Source organism: Toxotes jaculatrix, chromosome 18 (assembly GCF_017976425.1).
Source record: "Toxotes jaculatrix isolate fToxJac2 chromosome 18, fToxJac2.pri, whole genome shotgun sequence".
Lineage (NCBI taxonomy): Eukaryota > Metazoa > Chordata > Actinopteri > Toxotidae > Toxotes > Toxotes jaculatrix.
In genome coordinates, this window is record NC_054411.1 from 13365206 (window position 1) to 13381882 (window position 16677).

At 41.3% G+C, this 16677-nt stretch overlaps 2 protein-coding genes across 2 annotated transcripts; one reads left to right on the forward strand and one right to left on the reverse strand.

Annotated features, from left to right (window-relative positions):
• Positions 1 to 1139: 1139 nt before the first annotated feature.
• Positions 1140 to 5583, forward strand: zgc:55558. The gene is made up of 5 exons (XM_041061668.1): positions 1140 to 1454; positions 1701 to 1813; positions 2834 to 3012; positions 3372 to 3531; positions 3687 to 5583. Exons 2-5 carry the CDS (start codon positions 1703 to 1705, stop codon positions 3798 to 3800), a joined length of 564 nt encoding a protein of 187 aa, XP_040917602.1. The 5' UTR covers positions 1140 to 1454; positions 1701 to 1702; the 3' UTR covers positions 3801 to 5583.
• A 198-nt stretch (positions 5584 to 5781) lies between these two features.
• On the reverse strand, positions 5782 to 15688 carry pold1 (polymerase (DNA directed), delta 1, catalytic subunit). Its single transcript, XM_041061666.1, has 27 exons — positions 15550 to 15688; positions 14624 to 14822; positions 14122 to 14235; positions 13837 to 13977; positions 13491 to 13616; positions 13142 to 13310; positions 12805 to 12919; positions 12536 to 12665; positions 12238 to 12404; positions 12034 to 12138; positions 11688 to 11828; positions 11472 to 11582; positions 11128 to 11319; positions 10951 to 11039; positions 10703 to 10819; positions 10208 to 10321; positions 9754 to 9901; positions 9072 to 9167; positions 8777 to 8914; positions 8385 to 8560; positions 7957 to 8109; positions 7747 to 7849; positions 7497 to 7629; positions 7066 to 7179; positions 6910 to 6962; positions 6560 to 6657; positions 5782 to 6440 (listed from the first exon to the last, which is right to left on the reverse strand). The coding sequence occupies exons 2-27, from the start codon at positions 14808 to 14810 to the stop codon at positions 6353 to 6355; spliced, it is 3318 nt and encodes a 1105-aa protein (XP_040917600.1). The 5' UTR covers positions 14811 to 14822; positions 15550 to 15688; the 3' UTR covers positions 5782 to 6352.
• Positions 15689 to 16677: the final 989 nt, after the last annotated feature.

Below are 16677 nucleotides of genomic sequence, written 5' to 3' on the forward strand. Positions count from 1 at the left end.
GGAAGTGAGGAGGATGGACCAGAGGGTGGGGCATGATGCTTGCTCTGTGTGTGTGTGTGTGTGTGTGTGTGTGTGTGTGTGTGTGTGTGTGTGTGTGTGTGTCCACTGTCCGGTGCAGTGCAGCTGAAGAAACCTTTAAGAAACACTTGAAATCGACATTTCAACATTCATGTGTGAGCTTTTTTTCATCACTGTAAATTTCACATGAAGAAAGTGCAATTTATTGCAATTTTCAGTTTTTAACATTTATTTATTTATTATTCTGTTTTACAACGAGCTAGGCTGAGGTCCCTAATGATTTTCAGAATAATTTAATCACGTTTGTTCACTCGTTTCCGATGTCTTCAGTTCAGTCTTTATTTTGAAGGAAATCACAAGTTAGTGTTAGTATCCCATTATATGATTATCACAAGATATGAAACTAAACTGGTCACCACCAGTAATCTGTTAATACAGGTCCTAAATAACACAATTAGTACCAGTATTAGTGTCACTGCTGTCATATTATTATTATTATTATTGTTGTTGTTGTTGTTGTTGTTGTTGTTGTTATATTGTGCTGTTATTTGTAATATTCAACGCGTTATTATATCAGACTGGTTATTACTATACGTTGCAGTTCCACAGTGTGACCGCTGGAGGGCGGTGAGCACTCGTCAGTCACTCCTGATTCACTAGTGTCAAGGCAGATACGAAAATACCACACTGAGACTTCCGGTAATAACTTTCAAAATAAGATAATTAGAAGACACAGGTGTTATCTAAGGGTCTGATTACAGACCAACGAATAAATGAAGGTAAAACATTACCAATTTACTGTTTATTGAAATGTATTTCATGAGCCAGTAGTTCATAATGTTTGGGATTAGATTACAGATTATATTAGTACGACCATAAGTGCCAGTGCCCTTATTGATTATTCACCAGAATAAACTTCTGCCCACAGAAAGATTGGGAGTTGAGAGGAACCATCTGTAAAAGAAGCAAGGTCTGAGAGACCACGCCCAGTTAGGGCCACTCCTATTTGCGATTGGACGTATTTGATAGCTATGGGCGGTCTGAAAAATGAAACTTAACAGCGATTGAGCCTGTACGACGTCTGTCTGCATGCCGGCGTGTCATTGGTTGTCTGACGAGGGGATTAACGTGAAAACGCTCTGCTTACAATGAATCACAATGGAGACTAAATAGGATCTCACACGAATTCAGGCTTTTAATTTATTTATAACAGAAAGTTAGATTTTGACTTGTGCCGTCGGAAATCCGTGCTTCATATTCTGACACGTAATTGTAGTCAAGAAAACAAGTTGCGGACAAATCCCGAAGTGTCTCTACAAGTGTTTGGAACAAGGAAATCGTCTCAGGCTAACGTTATGTAGCAAGCTAATCTCACTTATCCTGTCGCAAACTCCACTATCTCTGATCTCACAGGCAGTTATAAATCCCGCACTAAGGTAAGTACGTTTAAATATTTGGCACTTTTACTCCAGACACTCATTTATATCGATTCGGTAACTATAAGGAAGAGTTAACATGAAGACAACTAACGTCAGCGGATAGTGAGCGTAAATCTGGGTCAGTCTCTTCGCCATGTCAGTGCAGGGAGGAGGAAGAGGGTAAAATCAACCGGTTAGACGCGTTCATCTTCACCTTTACACTTGTTAGCGCGGAATGAAACCTGTTGGCTTAATCCTTTCCAGGCATGACCGAGTACAAACTTGTGGTGGTGGGGGCAGGAGGTGTGGGGAAGAGCGCTCTCACCATCCAGCTCATCCAGAATCACTTCGTTGATGAATATGATCCAACCATCGAGGTGAGAGACCGGCTATTAGATACAGTGTCCTGGGGAAAGTTAACGTACCCGGAAAAATACACGAGTTTTACACGAGACCATATGGTCAATTTCATGTTTTCAGCTGTGTGAGGTATTCTCTGTCTTCACTTTGTCACTGTGTTGGTTTACAGAGTTGCAAAGTCATATCTGCTAATGATATCAACTAATATAGCGTATTTAATGTTACTCCCCTTGGACCTTAAGTCAGGAGTCAGGCTGAATAGGAAATGGTGGAACATTTTACTTGCTAAGCTTACGACAAGACGCAAAGCTCAGTGTTTGAAATACAGTTAGTTTAGGTAAGAAGTAATATTCAGGTCTGGCAAATGTTTTCTCCACTGCAACTGTATTTTTAGTGTCTCAGAAGTTCATTTGGACTGGGTGTTTTAATGTGCATGATAATAAATACATGTAAAAATCAAAAGTAGTCTAAAGAAAAGTATTAACATTAACAATCAAAAGTGGATTATAGTGTATATAAAAGGTGTTCGTTGTGCAGCAGAATGCCTGTGTGTCATGTAATTACATATTATGTTATAGGATTGTAATTCCTAATGCATTTTAATGTTTTAACTGTTTAACATGGAGCTAATTTTAACTTCTTCAGGTACTGCTAAGCAGTTTAATCTGATTTTTAAAAAACTAAACTGAACTGGTAAAATAGCTACAACGGATGTCACAGCTGTCACAGATCTACAGCAGCGCTCAAAAATCCACGCTGTAAACTCTGTGAAATGTCCTTTGTTTTCTCACATTGTTGGTTGGAAATTTCTTTCCAGACTGTCAGTTAATGGTATAATTTCCTACTTGATGCTTTAAAAATATTCAGGTTTCAGCAAGTTCATTAGCAAGACTTTCATTTTGACAAAGTCTTGTCGCTACATGAAGGAGCTGTGCAACGTGGAGAAAGCATGAGTCGACATGATGCAATCCACTGTCAGATTTCTTGGCAGATATGTTTGGCACTGCTTGCATGATGACACCGGTGCTGTGTTACAGGACTCGTACAGAAAACAGGTGGTGATTGACGGAGAGACGTGTCTGTTGGACATCCTGGACACTGCAGGTCAGGAGGAGTACAGCGCCATGAGGGACCAGTATATGAGGACAGGAGAAGGCTTCCTCTGCGTGTTTGCCATCAATAACGCCAAGTCCTTTGAGGATGTTCACCTCTACAGGTAGAAGATGCTGCGTAGTTGGTACAGAAACATTGCTGGAGAAAGAAGCTGAAGCTGTACTGAGGAAAAGGGGTTAACTGTCTATATTAACTGTTGCACCATACTGTACTATGCAGTTTCACACAGTCTAGCTCTAAAAGGCTACTTCCTGAATAGAAGGAACTGCAATGATAATTATCTGTAACACACATCTATAGATGTCATTTGTACACTACGGGTTCGCTCATAATACGATTTAAATGCTAAGATTGTCAGCTGACACCCGCTCTAGTCGTGAGGGCAGGTGATGCAGCCGACCAAGTAATTGTAACCCACTGGCCTCAGTCTCTTAGGTGCTTTTGCATGTGTCTCCTTCTCAGAGAACAGATCAACAGGGTGAAGGACAGTGACAGCGTTCCCATGGTGCTGGTGGGGAATAAGAGCGACCTGGGCCAACGCACTGTGGAGACACGACAGGCGCAGGACCTGGCACGAAGCTACGGCGTGCCGTTTGTTGAGACCTCTGCCAAAACCAGACAGGTATGTAGGAAAGACATTAACACCTATATTTAGTTTGCATGCATGAGTCTTGTTTGAGTAAACATGCAAGACATCAGTGCGTAAAATAAAAACCTCTAATAAAATTGCATAATTTGGATATGTGACAAATGTGCATTTTTCTGTTCGTCTTGCAGGGTGTGGAGGAAGCTTTCTATTCGCTGGTACGGGAGATTCGAAAATATAAGGAGAACAACCGCAGCAACAAGAAGAGCAAGAAGAACACTCAGAGACGTTGCACAATACTATAGCAAACCACACACACACACACAGCACCAGCGTCTCTTCAGGCACTTGTTTCATGCTCCCTCTCACACACGGCACCTCCTCTGTCACTTTGGAGACGTCCAGCTCCAGACAGAGAAGCAAGTGTGGCAAAATCCTTTTTTTTTTTTTTTTTTTTTTTTTTTTTTTACTGCTGTCACAGTTTCCACTAACAGTACGTCACCAGACTTCAAGATTTGCCAGTTATCCACCCAATGTGCAGTGTCCATTTAACGCTGTGAATTCACTTTGTTTTTTGATGACCAAACAACTAAAAGCTGCAGTTTTTAGTTGAATGTCTGTCTTTTTGGTTAAGGTCAGCAATTTGTGAAAACTTTATTAGAGCAGAAGTAGCAGAAAGGTTGTTTTTTTTTTTTTTTTTTTTTTTGGTTTGTTTGTTTGTTTTGTTTTTCCCCTCCAGGAACCTGTGAGAAGCTGTCTGTACAGGTAATTGTCATTTTATAATTATAAACAATCCGGCCAGTGTTTTCAGCTCCTCTTGACTTTAGGGTTCAAGGGTTCACAATGGTGCGTCACTGCACTTTGCACACACTTTGTCACATCGGGTGATGTTTTGCATTCAAATCTCCAGGATTGTTTTAGGACTCAACACATTGTTCAGATAAATTGTTCACATCCGACTTCATGAGAAAACAGTATTCTGCCGACTTGGATACTTTTTTCCTGTGAAAATGTTTTTGCTTCCAGACAGATGTTTGTTGTCTTCTGTCCTCTGGGGCTTGAAATGCAAAAGCAATATAGTTTTTTTTTGTTTGTTTGTTTGTTTGTTTGTTTTCTCACAAAGACCATATTTGAATGAAAATACTGTTGTAGGGTAGGATCACCACAGTAACAAAAGCCTCAAAATTGTGTTCCAGACTCCTAGGTGCACTTTATTCACTTCATTATGTGCTTATTATTGTAGGATTAGTGATAGCACCATTTCAAAAGTTTACTCAGGAATATGGTGTTTTATCAGGACCTGAGGAATAGCAGACTGAGAGCTGCGTCAAATGATTGGTTTGAAATCTGATGCCTGTTTCCATAATTTCACAGCATCAATTAACTTATCATTTTGAGCATCAGCCCTGATTTCTTGCTCCACAGTTACACTGTATTCCAAAGTCCACTGTTTAATGCAAGTTTTATGTCAGTCCCAGTGTTGGTTGAAGTTAGAACAGTCGATGCAACACCACGCTCTTAACAGAGCATGTAGTGTGTGTGCAAATATCAGTGTGGTAATACATGAAACCACTGAAACCAGTGTTAAACCTAGCAGTCTCACAGCAACAGTCACGGTATCTGATCATACTTGATGCTGGATAAGCATATTCAGTAGCGCAACCATTTTTTTTTATAGCAGTGTTTTTGTTCTTTGATAATCACCATCACTCTTAAATCTAAGAGATGGTTAAATTTCTATTTTTGTAGCATTATGACCAGTTTGCCCCAATTGAACCCAACATCTGCATTAAGAAACTGCTGACTACATAGTTACTAAAATCACATCAAAGTTCAATGTGCTAACTTTCAGCTGAGGTGTATCCTGCTAACAGAAGTGAGTCCTTCCATGACGGATTCCTACTTTTCTTTGGTGTAAAACCAGCAGGCTCCTAATGCCTGTCTCATTATCTGGACTTAGTGTAATTCCATTGTAAAAGTATGGAGTAACAAGAACTTGATTTGATCTGAACAAGTCTGTCACTGACAGCTGTGTAAAGTCTGCAATGCACTCTGCTGTAATGAACAAGTAAATGTCTGTAGCCTTTAGCCTCATCGTGTCTGTTCTGTTCCTTCGAGGTGGATCTTTACCTGTAAGGAGTTATCGAGGGGACAAATGTATTCTCAAAAGAGACGTAGTGAAAAGATCTTATTTGAAACACACAAGCTAAGTTGACAATGTGGTGCAGTTACACCTTTTTTTTTTTTTTTTTTACACTACATCCACTTTTCCCTCTCAGTTTGTGCCAGCAAAAGATGATCCGAGTTTTTGTTCTCATGTACCAAATCAGTGAAGAGGAAGGGATGTGGTTTACGAGGTTACAGTGAGACAATAGCGCTGAAGAGGAAGGCAATTAGGTTCCTCTTTTCATTTCCGTAAAACTACGCACTTTTACTTTGATGTCAAATTAAGATTAGGGACTGTACCTCTGAACAGGTTCACCCACCGTAAACCTCTTCGCATACAGGCCACATCACTACATTCACTGTCAGGTGTCAGACAGTAGTGTGGTTCAGTATCCTGTTTGTAATCACCCCAAATATATATATATATATATATTTTTTTTTTTTTTTCCAAGGACTGTTAAATAAGTAATGATCAAACCTGAAAGCCCAAAAAGAATAGATTGCTTTTTGATTTTATTTTACAAAAAGGTGCTACGTAATGTCATTTTACTCATATTAGAAAATATAGAAATAGTGCGATATTTATATGCATTTTCACAAGCACCAAAAAACGTAGAAAAAAAAACAAAAAGAGTCCAAAGTTAACTGAAATGAGGCAAAAGAGGAATCTGCGTGTGTACATGGCCCCTTCTCACCATCCAAAACGAGACACCAGCTTGCTCTGATCATCCAAATCTTTCTGAACCTTCTTCCTCATGTAGAAGATGGGACAATCCCGGCTGCAGAGGAGTGAGGAGGGACAGTGTTACTGGATGTAAAGGACTGCCAGTGTGTGCTCAGCCACAATAAACGCAAACTTATACTAAACATGTGCTTATGTATTGTGTATAATATGTACCTGGTACAGAGCACATCCTCATGGAGGGAGCCTTGACAACGCTGACACTGAGTCCACAGACGAGAGAAGCGTTCCTCCAGCGTGTTCAGGTGAAAGATCTGCAATTTACAGCCTAAAGGTTAGTGACACATTCAACATTTGTTTATGCATATTAACGCCTAAATTTGTCTGTTAACAAATTTAAAACAATGTGATGAAGAATGAACTGCCAGAAAATAAGACATTAAAGCTTTTTTTTCCCCCAAACACATTCAGAGCAGGGACTTAAACCAAATATACATCTGACCCCTGTTAATGAAGAAAACCAAAACATTAAAGTAAATGTTAAAGTCATTTAGCATCTTGCCTACCTCCTTTTGATACAGCTCAGACTCCCTCTTCTTACAGAAATCACACACAGCCGCTGCAATGACACACGTTACAAATGTAAGAAAAGTGTCACCTAAACTCACATAGGGCATATCAAAGCAGAGGAAAAAACATCTTTAAATAATAAGCACACATACTGTCCGTCTTGAGCACAGCTTTGCAGCCGATACAGGTGCTCCTCTTCTGAGCAAATGCCATGAGGCCCCCGACCTTCGAGGTCAGCACAGTCTTACAGCGTGTGTGGTCACCCTCTGAAAGACAACACACAGTCAAAAGAGATGTTAAGATTCCAAAAATTTAGGAGGATAACAGAACAAATTAAGTTTCATTCATTCAACTAGTACATCTTCATTATATCTTCTGGTAAGACAGTTTGCGCTTTTGTCATTTCTTGGCCCAAACTGTACAAACTGTGTGAGTCCAGGTGCTGAATATATTTGATTAGTCTATAGATTACTATTATCAGAAGTTGATGCTTTAAAATGTCAAGAATAATGACAAATGCTCAAAAGCTAATTGCATAAATTATAATAGCAAGGCTAGGATGTGTGTGCGCATTTGCACTCACTGAGCAGGACGCTCTCTGCCTTGCTCTCTCCCAGGATGGGCTCAAATATTCTCAGCAGGGGCTTGGACAGCTGCTGTTCCAGGTAGTACTGTGTGTCAATGGGAATGTTGTTCTCCAGCACATAGATCGGGTCCTGAAGCAACACGTGGAAGAATCTGGATTATTGTCAGGATTAAATCTTCATTATACGGAAAGGGGCTGCACAAATGTAACATGCTCATTAGAAACAAAGAGTGATGACACTACAGACCTCTGACTTCATGTATGCTGCGACTCCCTTCGCAGCCTTGATGATGACGTATGGAACTCGGTCTCCCAGGTTGGGGGCGCTACCGGCATCTCTTTTCCTCATCCTGTAAAACATCAATATTAGTTCACGCTCAAACATTTATCATGCACAATATTTTCCCTTTGAGCATTATTTGAAATGTCTCAGTGTCTGATAAGTGGTTAACCAGACCTCTCTGCCAGTTCCACGTGTGCCTGTTTGCCAGCGTACTCCTGGGCGGTGCGCGTTAGCTCCTTGGTGATGACCAGCTGGCTGATGTCGATGCGGTTGCACAGCAGGTCTGAGATCACTTCTTTGGCATGAGCCACTGCACCCTGCGGATCCCTAACAACACATCACATCGGCTGTGATTAGCTTTGCACCATATCAACAGCTCTCTTCAACCAGGCAATAGGACAGAAAGTCAGGTAAGCGACTGAAATTCTGAGTTTAACTTTTTTTAGAAGCCAAAAATCTGATAAAATAACAAACAATGTATGTCACAATTTTCCATTGCACGATTACTTATGGAGTTCTATTCAATAAATGAAAATATGAAGGAATGAATGAGTACGGCTAAAAAAAAAAAAAGCACTGGTGTGTGATCAGCATGTGTGTACCTGTCTATGAGGATTTTCTGCAGACAGGTGTTGATGAGGTTGGCCACCAGAGGGCAGTTGTCTCTGCGGACAGTCTCAATGCCTTTACAGTCCATCTTATCATGTGTGTCTGCACTGGAAGAGAAATACAGGCCGGCATAGCGCTTCTTGTTGATCAGCAGGTATGGGTAGTACACCTGTGGAAGTGACAAAAATAAACTTGCATTAGGTGAGAGAACGCTCCATCTCTCCAGGAAACTCGTTTAACAAAAGCTGAGTAAACCTTGACTACTGTTTGCTTTTGTGTGAACTTTTTAATGTTTTGTGAATGTTTAAGAAGGCACACTGGCTTCTGAGCAGGTAAACATCTGCAACACCCACTCTTGATAAAAGGATTTGGACTTAAATTGTACCTTCTCAAATTCCAGTTTGATGGGCGGTGTGAAATGGGACGACACCCACTCTGCTGCCTCCTTCCCAATATCCATGGCGTCCCTTACTGTTGCAACTCCAAGTTTGACCATTACAGAGTCTGTGTCCCCATAAATGACCTTAACAGATTAAAACAAACCCACACAAATACACATCAGTGTTTGAATTACAGAGAAGAACAAATCTGATATGTTCACTGATACTGAAATAAAAGTTCATAATAATAAGTTAATAAGAGTTCAGCATTAGTAGAGGGCAGCCATGTGTATTTCTAACCTTGGCATCACCTTGGTAACCATTGGAAATGGTGTACTTGGACTCCACCAGCTGTTTGGTTTGTTCAATCATTTGCCTTCCAAAACCTGTGACGCTCTGGATAAGACAAGAGAAAAGATTTAATTAAGTTTATAATTAAATTATCTGTGGTGTCAGAATGAGCTTTCATTGGCCATGGAGCAAAACCTTCAGCCACATTATAGGTCAGAGTTTCAGTGACTGAAAGAAACACTGGGCAAAACTGCTCATGAAGTTGCCTCAACTCTCTGTGAGGGTGTTGTGTATCTAACTAGGTCAACTTTTTACAAAACAGCAGGTCTGTGTGTTTAATTCTAAACATTTGTCTCTCTCCACCTGTTCGGTGGTTTCTATTTCAACGCTAATCTTCGCCCTACATCTTTGCTGTTTACCGCTTGTGCGCTGACTTCACATCTGTGCAGAACAGAGGAAAGAGTGACAAGTCAAGTGGGAACGACTTCTTTTAGGATGAATGAGAAACAGTTGTGTGGGACCAGAATTGTAAACATTTGACGTGTTTAAAAGTGGATTTGCAGTACAACAGTACAGTACAATCACGTAACCTTTGACCCTCCTTTTGGGTGTATACATGCAATGCAGTCACTTAAATCAGGTCCGAACAACATAATTATTCCAGAGTTGTCATGCAGGGTCAAGTGCTCACCTGGGAGATCTCTAAGCAGGGCAGCTTGCCCACCTGGGCCCCTGTGAAGCCATAGACAGAGTTTGCACTGATTTTGAGGGCCAGCTGACGGCCATCCAGAACCTGCTTCTTAAAAGGGTCAGTTTCCTTCTTCAGCTCTGCTTTGGCCCTGTGGACAGACCGAGGGACAAGCTGAGAAGGAAATCATATCTGGTCATTAAAATACTTAACCTCTAAGTTGTTTGAGTTTAGATCACAAGATTGTTTTGGTGCACATATTTTGTATTTTTCCTGAATAAATATGAACATTATTACAGCAAGAGGAAACACGTTAAACTCTACCTGTGAATCAGAGGATTGAAAAGCTAATAAGATTTAGCAGCAAATTAAAATTTTAAGGTACCACTCTACTGAAGCTGTTTACAGAATCGCTAACTACTCAGAAGTTCAGGTCAATTTGTTGTTGTGTTCAAACCTCTTTCTGGCAGACAGCAGGTTCTCCAGGATCTCGGGTAGAAGTCCTTTCCTCACCGAGCTCTTCACAAAGTGATCACCAGTCGGAGTCTTGATGAAGTCCTCTGGTGACAGGCTGAAGACACAGAACCATTTCAGGTATTAGTTCACATTATTAACACTAGACATAAATGCATTTTAACCGTTATGAACGTATACTTGTTTATTAAGAAACAATGACTCAAAATTGATTAAACTAGCTTAAGTTGAACTGTATTGTGTGGATGCATTTTGGTGTTAGTTCGAGCTACAACAGTCTGTAGGCTGGCTAAACATTTCAGCTAAAAGAAAACAATATTGAGGGGAAACTTAAGCAGTTTAGATCTTTTCAGTTTTTTTTGGCTGTCGATTCAAGTTGCTGTCCAAGGAGGAAAAAAAAACTGTAAACTAACAAAAGTAAATTGCTTGCAGATTTTCAAGATAACCCCACACACAGTAATGAAAAAGAAATCCTCACCCTAGGCTTGCCACTGAGCCCTTCTGCAGCAAAGTGGTATAGCACAGATTGTGGGCCATCATGATGGACGGATACAGGGAGGAGAAATCCAGGGTGGCAATGGGAACGCTGTAATACCTGCACAGAGAAGAAGGCGGTGATTGGAAGGAATACGACAAACCTGCTCCTGCAAAACCACTAAAACCAAGAAAGAGAAGAACAGAGAGGTGAGTCATACACTCACATAGACAAACATCAGACATGCATACCCTTTCTCTGGTTCAATGACAGTTGCTCCAGTGTAGTCTTCTCCTCCTTCTGTCTTTATAACAGGCATGACCAGGTCTTGTTTCATGGCCTAAACGTGTACAGACACTTAAGAGTTTTCATCTTTAAATCTGCATGCATCCAATAACTTGCCCATCCCATGTGTTTGCCTTTGTTACCTGTCTTAGCAGCTGAGAGACGACTTTGATTTGCTGTCCCCTTGACAGCAGGTATGTGAGAGGCACGCCTGTCACTCTGGCCATCTCCATGTAGTTAATCACACACATGAGCTTCTGCAGCAGGCGCAGCGGGAGATAGGCGTCTTTCAGGCAGTAGACAGCCAAACGTCTGCGAGTCTGCTCGTTGCCATTCTGAGGTGGACGACAAAGGGAGAACAGCACATGAGTGACAAAACTCAATTTTAATTACAGAAAAGTTGCCCAAACATTTAAATACTGAGTAAAGGTCAAATCTGTACAGCTCTCAAAGACAGCAAGCTCTCTTATATGTGCAACAAGGTTACCTGCAGATCAGTGATGATGGAGTGCTGCACATCCTCCTTCTGTTCTTGCAGGAAGTGGAAACTCACAGCGTTCAGTGTGTATGAACGCAGTTTATAATCCCGGAGGAGCACCTGATTCAACAGACACAAAAGTCCATTTATACTCATGTCTGTCTTTTCCTAATCTACGGTGACCTTGCTATAGCATAACTGTACTTTACAATAGTAAGTTCCGACCTGCAGCAGGTCAAACTGAACCCGGCCTTCCATGTTAATGGTCTTGTTCTCTCTGCGGCCCATCTGCTTGCTCTGGAAGTTTAGGTCTCGCAAGACAGACTTGATTCCTCGCACTCGGCCCAAGTAGGGAAACAGATTCACCTAAACAGAAAAGAACATGTTTTATTAAACAGGAGAGGAGGCAGGAATGTTTTAGTGCAAACATACAAGGAGATCTGAAGTATTTCTATAACAAATACATTTTACAGATGAAGTTAAGTGATTCTTAACTGGTACTTAATCTGTCAAGAACATTTTAGGCCTTGGTACTGGATGAAAGTAGTAAATTAATCTGATTCCATCTAACCTTTAAAGCAGCTGCTCTGTTGAGCAAGTAAGGAAAGTCAAAGTTTTGAATGTTGTATCCAGTGATGATGTCCGGGTCCACCGTCCTCAAAAACTCTGCCCAGCTCTGCTCACACAGACATTAACAGACACAGAACGACATGACAGATGAATAACAAAATATCACAAAAGAAAACGAAGGAAACACTGAAGCCAGCATATTTACCTGTAGTAGCTGCTTCTCCTGTGTGAAGCACAATATCTGAGAGCCCACAATGCTGGCGCAGGACTGGAGGGTGAACACGGTGCGAATGAAGGGCTCTGTCTCACCCTGACGCTGGACCATAGACGCTATCTGAATCACAGGATCTTTGTCTGGTTCTGGGAAGATTCCTGGAAAGAAAAGAGTTAACATCCAAGTCAAACTCTGCATTTGCTTTTCATCAGCTATGATCAGGACTGGTTTATGTGTTTAAAAAGCATGCTGGGGTAACAGATTGCATGCTGCACAATGAGAACCCCACCTTTTCTTCCTGCACACTCAATGTCAAAGCTCAGGACCCTGAGTGGTGCAATCCTCTGCCATTCTCCCTCTGCTGGGTGGCTTATCAAATCTGTCCATCCCACATCCACCTCATACTGACACAAGGACACCTGAAAGACAAAAATAAGAGGATAAAGTTCACAAACGGTGTTGATAAAAAAGGAAGTGAACAGCCATTTTGGTCTACTACTGAGCAGCTTATTGACAAACCAGACTGTGTCATGTAGTTAAGACATGAACAAGACCTACCTTGCCTGGGTACTGAAAATCTGTGTCCCCCGTGCTCCTCTCCTCACGTACTCTGTACTTGCCTTTGGGAAGTTCAATCCAGCAGCATCCCACCACATCACTGTCTACCATAAACCTGACAACACAGAGAGGCTCGTTAAGCTGATATATGCAGTATCATATATACTTATCAGCTGTTTTGAGAGAAACCCATTTATAAGAAGCAACATCTTTAGTTACAAAGGGTAACTAAAGAGGACTAAAAACTGCAAACACCATGTTTAACCTGATAAAAATTAGACCGGCTTCAGTCAGACACATCAGGGAGTTAAGTGGAATTTGTATAACACACACACACCTGATTTCAAAATCTATATTTGCCTCGTAGGACGGGTAATTTTGGGCAGGGAAAGGTCCAAACTTAAAGCCCTGCTCCAGCAGTCTCTTTGCTGGGGCAATGAGACGAGGCATCGCCATGGTTATCCGCAAGAAATCCAGAATGCGTTTCCCATGGTAACCATACATGCCTGTAGGAACAGTAAAAAAGAAGCTTAGATCCATTTTATTTTATTAGTACATAGCTTTCTAGAGAAGTAAAACAACATCAATAACCAATTTATATACACACACCAAGTTATTATCAGATGTAGTTTTGATTTTTAAAAAAAACACATTATTAAAAGTTTTTGCACATCACTTATACTCACTCTCTTTGCGAGTAATGTCCACAGCCAACACCGTGACGGAGATGTTGTCTTTATTGGAGCGCATGTCCTTTAGGACAGCAGAGTTCAACTCTCTTTTAAAGTCACCCAGGTTGTCAGATGTGAATCCTTTTCAAAGGAAGCAGAAAGAGGGACATAATTACTTTTTAATTTTTATTTCTCGCCCAAAAGCAGAAATCATTCAGAAAAGTGGCAGCTCAGAAGACAGAAATGTGTTCTACTGAGAAAATGATTAAATAGTAACTGATTAAAAGCTATTGCATTGAGCAAATATGACACAAATACAAAGCGCTCACATTTACATATTGACAAAATAATAAATACTGACCACTTGGTGCAGGAACATAGAAGTAAGGCGCAAAACCGTGGACATGGCAACAAACGCTGTTGCCGCTGTCGGTCACCCCAAACATCCGAATGATGGGGACTTTTCCCTGTAACTGGCCAGGCATGCCAGGCACTGCAGCACCTGCATAACACCAAAGTGGAACTCAACTTTGATACCATTGTTTCTTGCAAACTTACCATCATTTTTGTACTTCTAACAACAGCATATATATCAAAAGAAGTCATCTTGGTTCTTGATTCAACTCAAGTCCTCTTTGATAATTACCTAAATAGTAGTCAAGGTCAATCTGCTGAAACACCAAAGTATCAGATGATGGGTCCAGTGAAGGGGCATGAGGCCGCCGCCAGCGAGGGTTAAGGTTTGTTGAGAAGAGGTCACCTGACAGACAGGGCAGTAAGACAGAAGTAAAACCAAAATGAATTATTCATTATGCCAATGAATACAGCTAGGAACTGAGAGAATTATCAGAAGTTGGACCAACACAATAGGAGTATTTTCCTAGAATGATGGTTAACTAGCACATAGTCACGTTACTCACAGTGCAAAGCTGTGCATGCTTCCTTTACTCAAAGTAAGACTGAATTACTTAAATGGTGCTTAATTTAGCCATTCATAGTGATTTCTGACTGCAACCTAACTACAGGTAGTTAGGTTCTGAAAAATGAAGTGTGTGAAGCTGTGGTTGTTTAATTATGATAATCAGTATGTGACATAGAGACTTTGCATGGGATGGGTGCTGTGTGACTCTAACATGTGCAACACTCACCTACAGGGATAACATCATGGCCCGCCTGTCCCTCCATCTCCTCTGCCTCCATCTCTGTTTCATCAAACATGGACAATTCCTCTTCAAACTGTGAGGGACTGTCCTCCCATTCACCAGCTGTTTTACCTCGTTTGGCCTGAGATGCACCACCCCCGAAAGGGCCTCCATTACGTCTTTTATAATCCATGCCTACAATAAACTTTGTAAGCAGAAGACATGTTGGGGAGGATGATTAGAGACAAAAAAAAAAAACAAAGAAATGAACTCATATATTTGATATGCAAAGAAACTATACTGGCTACGCGAATAACTGTGAAACAAATAAGTTACAGTAGTGTCTGTGAAAAATGTTGTAGTAACATGGTAATACAGCGGTAATAACACTTAATACGTTTGCTACATTAAATCAAGCTTAGTTGGAGAAATGTAATAATCTGAATGTGATGTGGTTGGTAATACCACCCAGGAAATGAAATTACATCCCTCCATTATGCAGGTATACAGTATGGCTGCTGGTGTGCCTTGCTAAGTTCACACAAGACGTTTGTATGGTCACAGTCTAATACTGTCGTTGGCTACGTTGCGTCCTCCCAGGGGGCGTCAGTGCTATTTCAACTGAGTGCGCTCGCGGCAAATGTTATTAACTTATCCACGTGCGAATGGTGCAAATTCAACATTTCGCTGAAAGACACAACATACATCAACCTCGGCATTCCAGCGGTAAAGTTTAAGTCGAGTTTTGTTCAAACCGGGGCAGCTGCCTTCTTTTGTAACAAGCTAAAGCATCAAGATAGCAAGCGCGAGTATAAACACACAACAATCTCGCGCCACAAGCTGATCTTACCAAACCGTAGGACCGATCTCTCCGTGAAACCTGACAACACAACTATCACAGACCAGTGCGTTTCTAACGAGGTTATGATTACCTAGCAAAGTTGCTTCTTCACAACAGCCCCCGAGTGGCAATAGCTCCCGCCACTCGTCTTTAATTTCTGAACTTTCACCGCCGAAAGCGCGGAAATTATCCGTATCGCTACTAAGCCCAATAAAAACGGAGTAGACAATGACGACACGGGCAAGGCGGAAATTCCGTTGTAAAGCCAATTCCGAGACGGAAGTTGAACGCGGCTTGTCTGCACCCAGTACATTAAAAGACCGTGTGTTCCCGGCAAATTTACGTCAGAGTGTACGCAGCGAGGGAGGGAAAAGGCTGTGCGATCAGAGAGAGAAAAACAAAAAAAATGAATTTTATTTTTGTTTCTATGATACCTTGATCCGAGAATGACAGCTCAAGCAAACTAAACCCCTTTTCTATATTTATTTTATTCAAAGCATTAAATAATATACACAGAAGCTCTCCCACAAAACGTAACGTAAAAACGAAAACATTTTGGATATGTCGACAGTGTAATAAGTACGTTCCCTTGCTGCAAATGTGTTAATTTTTAAATCTGGCGGTGCCTTCTGTTACCCCCTGCAGACACGTTTTTGAAGCTGGCAGGAGGACAGTGCTACGATAAGTCACATTTCAGCAGGGCAGATTTTTCCTGAAATCAGGGGCCTGAGATACTGACACTGGGATCGCAGGAGCATTCTCTTGCTTTCAGCAGCTTTACCAATATAGACCCTGACCGTTTGGCCGTTGTGGTCAGGCCATCAAGGGTGGATGGTGGTGGGGCTAAGCAAATACCAGCCAGGGGAAAATAGCTATAAGGTTACTATAGGATAGATCACCGAGGTATGTAGAGGGGTTGGGTGTCTTAATGTCACTGGTCATGTTGTACTCTCCAAACTATGCTTTCTATGACCCTTAGAAGATATTATAAATAACTCTCTTGCTCTTCTCCCTCCTCACAGGCAAAAAGCTGTTCCCCTCTTTTGAATGGATGAAACGGTAATTCACCAACCACTGCAGCTCCACTTAACCTCGTCTCAGCCAATTGCGTCTCTCCGCTGAGGAAAACACCCAGTTCCCGTCACGTTGTATGCAGAGGCGGAGACAAAGAGGAGACCGGGGCCAATGAGAGTGAAGCTCATTAATATGAATGGGGCAG

Coding starts and splice junctions, on each gene's coding strand:
- zgc:55558 (XM_041061668.1), top strand. CDS start 1,703: ATGACCGAGTACAAACTTGTGGTGGTGGGGGCAGGAGGTGTGGGGAAG. Junction 1,814..2,833: donor AATATGATCCAACCATCGAG/GTGAGAGACCGG, acceptor GCTGTGTTACAG/GACTCGTACAGAAAACAGGT. Junction 3,013..3,371: donor GAGGATGTTCACCTCTACAG/GTAGAAGATGCT, acceptor TCTCCTTCTCAG/AGAACAGATCAACAGGGTGA.
- pold1 (XM_041061666.1), bottom strand. CDS start 14,810: ATGGATTATAAAAGACGTAATGGAGGCCCTTTCGGGGGTGGTGCATCT. Junction 7,850..7,956: donor CACGTGGAACTGGCAGAGAG/GTCTGGTTAACC, acceptor GATGTTTTACAG/GATGAGGAAAAGAGATGCCG. Junction 7,630..7,746: donor CAGCATACATGAAGTCAGAG/GTCTGTAGTGTC, acceptor GTGTTGCTTCAG/GACCCGATCTATGTGCTGGA.